At 56.0% G+C, this 9,638-nt stretch overlaps 1 protein-coding gene across 2 annotated transcripts in view; it reads right to left on the bottom strand.

Moving 5' to 3' along the window:
* Window positions 1-8,887, bottom strand: part of DPYSL5 (dihydropyrimidinase like 5) — a 44,233-nt gene extending 35,346 nt beyond the window's left edge. For both annotated transcript variants that reach the window (XM_034766846.1, XM_034766847.1), the window contains exons 1-4: window positions 8,729-8,887; window positions 7,042-7,221; window positions 6,480-6,548; window positions 5,405-5,449 (exon numbers count right to left, since the gene is read on the bottom strand). In XM_034766846.1, coding sequence (XP_034622737.1) covers window positions 5,405-5,449; window positions 6,480-6,548; window positions 7,042-7,221; window positions 8,729-8,863 — 429 coding nt within the window. In that variant the 5' untranslated portion in view covers window positions 8,864-8,887. The remainder of the gene's footprint in view (window positions 1-5,404; window positions 5,450-6,479; window positions 6,549-7,041; window positions 7,222-8,728) is intronic.
* Window positions 8,888-9,638: the final 751 nt, after the last annotated feature.

Here is a 9,638-nt window from a genome sequence, read left to right as displayed (position 1 = left end):
GATGGGTCAGGGGTTCGGGGGGGCAGTCGGGAGCAGGGAGAAGGGGGGGTTGGATGGGTCAGGGGTTCGGGGGGGCAGTCGGGAGCAGGGAGAAGGGGGGGTTAGATGGGTCATGGGTTGGGGGGGGCAGTTGGGGGACAGGCAGCAGTTGGATAGGCATGGGAGTCCCAGGGGGTTGTCAGGGGACAGGTAGGGGGTGAGGTCCTAGGGGGGGAAGCTGGGGGGGGCCTCAGGAGGGGGCAATCAGGGGCCAAGGAGTAGTGGGGCTTAGATAGGGGGCAGGGTCCTGGGGGGCAGGGGTCCCGGGAGGGAGTGATCAGGAGACAGGGAGCAGGGGGGGTCGGATGGGTTGGGGTTTCTGTGGGGGGCAGTCGGAGGGAGTGGATGGTGGCAGGCTGGGGGTACCCTCCCTCCCCGTGGAGTGTCCTATTTTTTTAGTGTTAAAATATGGTATTAACAGGGGCTGCTAACAGGGAGTTTCGCAAGGGAGTTCTCCAGGTGAAGGAGGAGCAATACAGCACCCTTGGAGTAAGTGACTGTCTGTAGTGTGTGTTTGTTTGTGTTTGGGGGTTACTTGCTGTGTGCTGAGCTTGTGTTTGTCAGTCTGTTTGGTTGTTTGAAGGACCGTGTGCTGTGGCTGGCAGTTGGAAGCTGTGAGCTTCAAAATATATCGGAAGGACAGAATAGGTCGTGCAGGGGGCGGGGAGTGGCACTGTATGTGAAAGAAAATGTAGGATCAAATGAAGTACAAATCTTAAGTGAATCCACATGTTCCATAGAATCTCTATGGATAGAAATTTCATGCTCTAATAAGAATATAACATTAGGGATCTATTATCGACCACCTGAGCAGGACGGTGATAGTGATGATGAAATGCTAAGGGAAATTAGAGCGGCTATCAAAATTAAGAACCCAATAATAGTAGGGATTTCAATTATCCCCATATTGACTGAGAACATTTCACTTCAGGACGAAATGCAGAGATAAAATTTCTCGATACTTTAAATGACTGCTTCATGGAGCAGCTGGTATGGGAACCCACAAGGGGAGCGGCAATTCTAGATTTAGTCCTGAGTGGAGCGCACGAGCTGGTCCAAGAGGTAACTACAGCAGGACCGCTTGGAAATAGTGACCATAATACAATAGCATTTAACATCCCTGTGGTTGGAAGAACATCTCAACAGCCCAACACTGTGGCATTTAATTTCAAAAGGGGGAACTATGCAAAAATGAGGGGGTTAGTTAAAGAGAAGTTAAAAAGTACAGTGACTAAAGTGAAATCCCTGCAAGCTGCATGGGCGCTTTTTAAAGACACCAGAATAGAGACCCAACTTCAATGTATACCCCAAATTAAAAAACACAGTAAAAGAACTAGAAAAGAGCCACTGTGGCTTAACAACCATGTAAAAGAAGCAGTGAGAGATAAAAAGACTTCCTTTAAAAAGTGGAAGTCAAATCCTAGTGAGGCAAATAGAAAGGAGCATAAACACTGCCAGATTAAGTGCAAGAATGTAATAAGAAAAGCCAAAGAGGAGTTTGAAGAACGGCTAGCCAAAAACTCCAAAGGTAATAACAAAATGTTTTTTAAGTACATCAGAAGCAGGAAGCCTGCTAAACAACCAGTGGGGCCCCTTGATGATCGAGATACAAAAGGAGCGCTTAAAGACTATAAAGTCATTGCGGAGAAACTAAATGGATTCTTTGCTTCAGTCTTCACGGCTGAGGATGTTAGGGAGATTTCCAAACCTGAGCCGGCTTTTGTAGGTGACAAATCTGAGGAACTGTCACAGACTGAAGTGTCACGAGAGGAGGTTTTAGAATTAATTGATAAACGTAACATTAACAAGTTGCCGGGACCAGATGGCATTCACCCAAGAGTTCTGAAAGAACTCAAATGTGAAGTTGCGGAACTGTTAACTAAGGTTTGTAACCTGTCCTTTAAATCGGCTTCTGTACCCAGTGACTGGAAGTTAGCTAATGTAACGCCAATATTTAAAAAGGGCTCTAGAGGTGATCCCGGCAATTACAGACCGGTAAGTCTAACGTCGGTACCAGGCAAATTAGTCGAAACAATAGTTAAGAATAAAGCTGTCAGATACATAGAAAAACAAACTGTTGAGCAATAGTCAACGTGGTTTCTGTAAAGGGAAATCGTGTCTTACTAATCTATTAGAGTTCTTTGAAGGGGTCAACAAACATATGGACAAGGGGGATCCAGTGGACATAGTGTACTTAGATTTCCAGAAAGCCTTTGACACGGTCCCTCACCAAAGGCTCTTATGTAAATTAAGTTGCCAAGGGATAAAAGGGAAGGTCCTTTCATGGATTGAGAACTGGTTAAAAGACCGGGAACAAAGGGTAGGAATTAATGGTAAATTCTCAGAATGGAGAGGGGTAACTAGTGGTGTTCCCCGAGGGTCAGTCCTCGGACCAATCCTATTCAACTTATTTATAAATGATCTGGAGAAAGGGGTAAACAGTGAGGTGGCAAAGTTTGCAGATGATACTAAACTGCTCAAGATAGTTAAGACCAAAACAGACTGTGATGAACTTCAAAAAGATCTCACAAAACTAAGTGATTGGGCAACAAAATGGCAAATGAAATTTAATGTGGATAAATGTAAAGTAATGCACATTGGAAAAAATAACCCCAACTATACATACAATATGATGGGGGCTAATTTAGCTACAACGAGTCAGGAAAAAAGATCTTGGAGTTATTGTGGATAGTTCTCTGAAAATGTCCACACAGTGTGCAGAGGCGGTCAAAAAAGCAAACAGGATTTTAGGGATCATTAAAAAGGGGATAGAGAATAAGACGGAGAATATATTATTGCCCTTATATAAATCGATGGTACACCCACATCTCGAATACTGCGTACAGATATGGTCTCCTCATCTAAAAAAAGATATACTGGCACTAGAAAAGGTTCCGAAAAGGGCAACTAAAATGATTAGGGGTTTGGAACGGGTCCCATATGAGGAGAGATTAAAGAGGCTAGGACTCTTCAGCTTGGAAAAGAGGAGACTAAGGGGGGATATGACAGAGGTATATAAAATCATGAGTGATGTGGAGAAAGTGGATAAGGAAAAGTTATTTACTTATTCCCATAATACAAGAACTAGGGGTCACCAAATGAAATTAATAGGCAGCAAGTTTAAAACAAATAAAAGGAAGTTCTTCTTCACGCAGCGCACAGTCAACTTGTGGAACTCCTTACCTGAGGAGGTCGTGAAGGCTAGGACTATAACAGGGTTTAAAAGAGAACTGGATAAATTCATGGAGGCTAAGTCCATTAATGGCTATTAGCCAGGATGGGTAAGGAATGGTGTCCTTAGCCTCTGTTTGTCAGAGGATGGAGATGGATGGCAGGAGAGAGATCACTTGATCATTGCCTGTTGGTCCACTCCCTCTGGGGCACCTGGCATTGGCCAATGTCGGTAGCCAGGATACTGGGTTAGATGGACCTTTGGTCTGACCCAGTACGGCCGTTCTTATCCCTACTCTTCCCAGTGCAGCTCCCAATTCACAGCAGGCTGCAGCATGAGGTCTCAGCTTCCTCCCTCCCTCCCCCTCTTTCCTGTTGGTAGTGGCCAAGGGAATGCTGGGAAATGTAGTTCTTTCCCGGCTCCAGGGCTGGCTCTATAGGCAGGGAGCGAACCAAGGAACTACAGCTCCCAGGGCCCCTGTTGGGTCTCAGCTCCCAGGCTGGATCCCCCGGCTGCCGCCCCTGCAAATGGGCTGCCCCAAGCACGTGCTCGCTTTGCTGGTGCCTAGAGCCGCCCCTGCCCACAGACCACGTCACCAAGGGCTCCAGGGATGGACAGGCCGTGTCCGCAGGGCAGGGGGCCTGGGGGCTCCAGGGACGGGCAGGCCGTGTCCGTGGGGCAGGCAGCCCAGTGTAGGCAGGGTACCAAACACACAAGTAACCTCTCCCCCCGCCAGACAGGATCCTGCCTTCTCCCAAAAATCCCTGCCAAGGCCTCCCACTGCTGCCTCTGGACTGATCCCCATCTCCCTGCTCCCACCCTCAGGGCCCATCCCCTGCCTGGGCCTGGCGGGGGGCTCTGACCGTGCCCAGCCTGGGGGCGCTGTGTGTGTGCCCGTGAGGGGACTCAGGGTGGGGGGCAGGGGGCTCTGACCATGCCCAGCCTGGGGGTGCTGGGTGTTGGCGTGGGGGCCCGGGGCGGGGGGCTCTGACCATGCCCAGCCTGGGGGCGCTGTGTGTGCGTGGGGGTGTGACGTTATGAGTGTAATATAATATTTCATTGGAAGGTGACAGGGCCAGAAAGAGTTAATTACCTCACAGACTGACCTGACCCATGGCTGAATCTTAAGGACTGGTTAGGAAGATAGGTAAATGACTAGAGCTTTGAAATGCAAGTCTGCATTGTTAGAGATCTCAAGGGGAGCTGTTTGCTCAGGTCTTGTGATGTAAGCAAACAAGTCTTGTCTATTGCTGTAGTTTTAATTCAAAGATCAAAAACGGAATATTAACATTTAGGAAGACACTTGAGTGAAATAGTATTATTGTCTATGTCTCTTTGAAGGTTGTGGTAACCTGGATCTGAACTGTTTAATGGATAAATTACCCTGTGCTAATTGCCAGGATGTTTGGGAGAAGGAGAGTTAAGCCTATTGTTTTCTCAGGCCAAAAGGCTGCTGGAAATGTATAAGAACCCTGGGACACGATCCTGCTGCATCTCAGATCTGCTTTGGGTTTCAAGAGGGGGAAACCTTAAGCCACAAGGACTGAGATCCCCAGTCACTGACTGGAGTCACCCTGAATATGGACATTGGACTATAACCTATGGACTATTTCTAAAAGGACTTTTGGCAACTACAAACTGATCTCTGCTATGTACCTGAACCTCAAGAACTGAATTCAAGTCTGTCTGTAGATTGATCTTTTAACCAACTCTCTCTCTTTTCTTTTTTAATACATTTTAGTTTAGTTAATAAGAATTGGCTGTAGCGTGTATTTTGGGTGAGATCTAAGTTATAATTGGACCTGGGTGTGTGGCTGATCCTTCGGGGTTGGAAGAAGCTTTTCTTTTATGTGATGAGATAAGATTTTCAGTAATCATCATCATATCTGACAGGTGTGTCTGGACGGAGGCCTGAGGCTGGGCACTTTAAGGGAACTGCGTTGTTTGGACTCTGAGTAACCAGTGAGGTACTACAGAAGCTGTTCTGTGCTGGCTTCGTAAACCTAAGTATTGGAATAACCACCAGTGGTTGGGGTTTGTCTGCAGTTCACCCTGATTGAGTGACCTCAGTTGGCTCCCACAGGCAGCACTGTCACAGGGGGGATTCGGGGCCGGGGGCTCTGCCCGTGCCCAGCCTGGGGGCGCTGTGTGTGTGTGTGTGTGTCAGGTCCTGGGGCAGCTGGGGGCACTCACCCGGTTGGCGATGGTGATCACACGGTGCGTGGCTTCAGCCTCCAGCTGGGGACAGAAAAGACGGTGACGCTCTTCTGAGTGCAGACCACCCCCAACGGCCCCACCTCTGGGGGATCTGCACAACCCCCCATCCAGAGAACCCTGCACTGCGGCCCCGGGGCCAGGTGTGGGGCAGGGCCTGGAGACCATTTGCCCAAGGCTGGTCCCGGTGCATGGTGTGATGGGGAATCGCCCCTCTCTAGTGAGGAGCCTACATGGCCTCCTGTCGGTGCAGCTCCCGAACACACAGCCTGCCCCACGGCCGGAGGGCCCGGCCTTCCTGCCCAGCCCCCAGGGCCGGGGTCAGCCCAGGGCGAGTGCTCAGCAGACATGGAGAACGGGCTGGCTAGATGCCTGCCCAGCCAGGCAATGGCTGGACCGTGGAGCTGCTGGAGGGATCCAGTGGCACAGTGCCCAGCTGGGGCGGGGCGGGGCAGGCGCTCACCCGCAGGGCAGGGTGGGGCAAGGCAGTTTGTAGGGCAGGGACAGCGCACAACAGGGTGGGGAAGGCGAAGGAGCAGGACGGCCACTCCCGCTGGCTGCTGGGAGCGGGCTGGAGCAGCCAATGCTCCCCACCAGGTGGCTGGGAGGGGGGCTGGGGTGGAGAACCCCCCGGCCAGCAGGCAGTTTGCAGGCTGAGCGCTCACTGAGCCGTGCTGCGGCACATGGACCCAGCTTGTCCAGGCACAGGAGGGGTGGGCCGCCTGGGCCCGCTAACAGAAGCGGTGCGGCTGGAACGCCGCTGCATGGGGCCACGTTAGCTGGAGCGTCCCAGGCCGCGGGGAGCCTGCGCTGGGCGGCCTTCGGGCTGGGGCGCCCGGCACGCTCCATCGCAGCGCCCAGCAGGAGCCAAGCACTGGGGGCGGCTGGGAGAGCGGAGAGCTGCCAGCAAACCCACAAGGGATGGTCTAGCCAGGATGGGGCCCAAGGGGGAGCGATGGGAACCCCTAGCTGGGGTCCCTGACATCTTCCAGGGCCTGGAGCCCTGGCTGCTGCCTCCCACAGAGAGGGCAGGGGAGCCCAGCGCAGGCCTCACCTCCTCCGGTCGGCTGATCTCGATTCCCTCTGGTCCCGTGATGCCCAAATCCAGCGCCTCCTTCGCACCCTGGGAGGGAACAGGGAGTTAGTGGGAAGGGCCCAGCAGAGCCCAGGCCAGGCTGAAGTGGGCACAGGCTGCCCTGAACCACAGCCCCCCCAAACCCCAATAATGCCCTGCCTGGTCCCACGGGCAGCCGGTGCTGGGACCGAGCCTGGGCTGCTCTCAGGCAATGGGGGGCTGGCTAGGAGCTGGATGGGGCCCAAGGGGGAGCTGGCTAGGAGCTGGCCCCCCTCTGCCTGGCAGGATTGTTACGGGCCGCCCCGTGCTAGCTGGGCTCTCCACCACATTCATCTGGTCCCTGGGCTGCCCCGGCTCTCCAACCGTCCCTCCTGCACGGCTTCCGCACAGGGGGAACCCTTCCCTAGCGGGGACCTGGCCCCAGGGTGAAGGGCTCTGCCTGTCCGAGGTACATTTCTCACCACGAGCTCACCAAGAGCCCCCAGCTCTCCAGCCACAATCCTTGGCAGTGTCTGCCCCAGCGCAGCCCACGTGTGCTCACCTCTGCCACCAGCTCCCCGTTCTCAGCGTGCACCCGGGCGATGGCGCCAATGTCCTTGCAGGCGAGGAAGACTTGGTAGAGCTCGCTGTCCCGCAGCATGTACAGGTCCTTGTAGGTCATGAACATCTGGAAGGAGTTCACCCCCTTCTCCCGCACCAGGCTCTCCATCTCCGACTTCACCTGCCAGGCATGGGGGGCAGGGTGAAGGACAGGTATGGCCAGGCCGGCGCCTGTGCCGTGGGGCTGGGCATACTCCTGCAGGACTGGGCCCCACATGCAGAGCACAACCCATCTCTCCACCTGCCCCCCTAGCAAGATCAAGTGTGCCACCAGGTTAGGGGGGCCAGACACCGGCCGGTTCGGGCCCAGCGCCGGCAGCAAGCCGCTCCAATGGCTGCCACAGGAGGACCTAGGGCAGTGGTTCTCAGCCAGGGGGCCGGGACCCCCTAGGGGCCCTTGAGCAGGTTTCAGGGGGGCCTCCAAGCAGGGCCAGCATTAGACTCACTGGGGCCCGGGGCAGAAAGCTGAAGTCCAGGGCCCTGAGCCCCACCACCTGGGGCTGAAGCCAAAGCCTGAGCAATGTCGCTTCATGGGGGCCCCGTGGCGTGGGGCCCCAGGCAACTGCCCTGTTTGCTACCCCTTAGCGCCGGCCCTGCATTTTAGCTGCAGAAAACCAGACGTTGTGGCACAGGGGGGCGTGGAGTTTTGATAGCATGTTGGGGGGGGGGAGTTAGAAAGGAAAAGGTTGAGAACCTCTGACCTAGAGCATGTCAGCGCCTGCCCCAGGCTGGGCGGGGCAGCAGGAGCCCTGGACTTGTGATCGCGAGTGCGGAACTGCTGGGGCCCTGAGCAGCAGCTCAGGGGCCAGGCCTGCCCCCCGAGAACCCCACGCTCCCATGTCGGGGGAGCTGCGGCAATCCCCATCGGCCAGGGTGACCCCGGCTGGCGCTGGCATACCGGCGATGCCTGAGAGCGCTGCACTAGCTGCCCAGGGGTAGAGAGGGGGGCGCGGTGACAGACCAGCTGGGAGCTATGGCCGGAGAAGGTCCTATACAGGAAGGGCCCAGTGCCTGGGGGCAGCCCTGGCATGCAGCCGGCTCTGGGGCAGAGAGAAACAAACTGCACCCCAAGCCCAACTCATGCAAAGCCCCATGGGAGATCCAGCAGCCACACAGCACAGAGGGGCAGACGAAGGGCTGGGAATCTGGGGCTGGAGGGAGCTGGCGAAGGCCCAGGCTGCAGCCTGGCAGCACCAACATATGGGCGCATGGTTCTCCCTCAGGTCCAAGGCTCCCTGGGTCACTCCATGCTGGGCATTCCCAGACTCCACTGATGCCAGGAGCGCACGGGGCCTCGGGCCAGCGGCCTGCCACCTGTGCCGGGACCAGCAGGGTGTGGAAGGGACAGCCCATGGCTGGAGCAGGAGCGGCTGCTGCTGGGTGCGGTTAGCAGCGGGTACAGACACCCCATGACCCAGCCTCTGTCCAAATGCATTGCCCCATCCAGAAGTTATCCCCAGCCCAGCTCTGCAGAGCCAGTCCCAGTGGGGGATCTCGGTGGGGCCCTCGCGAGGCAGCCGGGGTCCTGTGCCAAGCTGGGAGGAAAGGACTCAGCCCCTGGGCATGTCCCTGTGAACGGCTGGCCCAGGAACTGCCAGTGCAATCCAGACAGCAGGGTCCTCGCTTACCTTGGGAGCCCACCAGGTGATGCCCATGTGCAGGGCGTAGTCACAGCAGACCTTGGGGTCGGCCAGGCTCCGGCACTTCTCGTAGGCGTCCAGGAGGGAGGTCTCCCTGTCGGGCAGCACGTGGCCGATGACCATGGTCGTCCCTCCGACCAGAGCAGCCTGTGGGGGACAGGAGAGGCGCTTCTGAGTCACGCTGGTCAGGGCAGCAGGGCGTTGACATTGGGCCGAGCAATGGGCACCGTCCTGCCCTCGGCGAACCCGTCTGGGCCCCCAGGTCGCAGCCCGCGCTCTGTGGGGCTTGTTCGATCACCTGCTCGCCCTGATCCGGGCACTGCTTTGGGGAGAGGCGGCGGGGAGGCGCTCAGACACCCAGGGGATGGGCATGGAGTCAAGGGCTGGACGGGAGGGAAGGAAAAACGAGTTTTTTCAAGGGCCTACAGCAAGAGGCTCTGGGTTGCTCTGTCTTGTCCTACGAATCCAGGCCCCCAGCGTTGCAGTACCTGAGCGTCGCCCAGTCTGCAACGTCTCTCTCCTCACAGCTGTGCGGCAGGGCAGGGCCTGGACAGATGGGGATTGAATCCTGCTCTCCCGAGTCACAGGCCAGTGGGGTGGGTCTGTCTCTGCAACGCAGCAGGGGGTACTGGCGAGTCAGCCCAGCGAGAGGCCAGCCTGCTACACCCGGTTCGGCCAGGCCAGGGCCAAGCAAGCCGGAGCAGGCCACGGGCACTGGCTGAAGCCCAGGCAGGGTGGGGAACGCTGGCTCCCCCCAACGAGCACGGCCAGGCTGGGAGGAGTCATCTGGCTGCCTCCCTGCACGGGCTGCAAAGATGGCCCCAGAGCAGCTGGACTCCCTGTCAAACACACAGCTGAGGGGAGCATAAAATCCCTCCTTTACCCAGAAGCTCAAATA

Source organism: Trachemys scripta, chromosome 3 (assembly GCF_013100865.1).
Source record: "Trachemys scripta elegans isolate TJP31775 chromosome 3, CAS_Tse_1.0, whole genome shotgun sequence".
NCBI classification, from domain to species: Eukaryota; Metazoa; Chordata; order Testudines; family Emydidae; genus Trachemys; species Trachemys scripta.
This window is presented reverse-complemented; position numbering and strand designations above follow the sequence as displayed.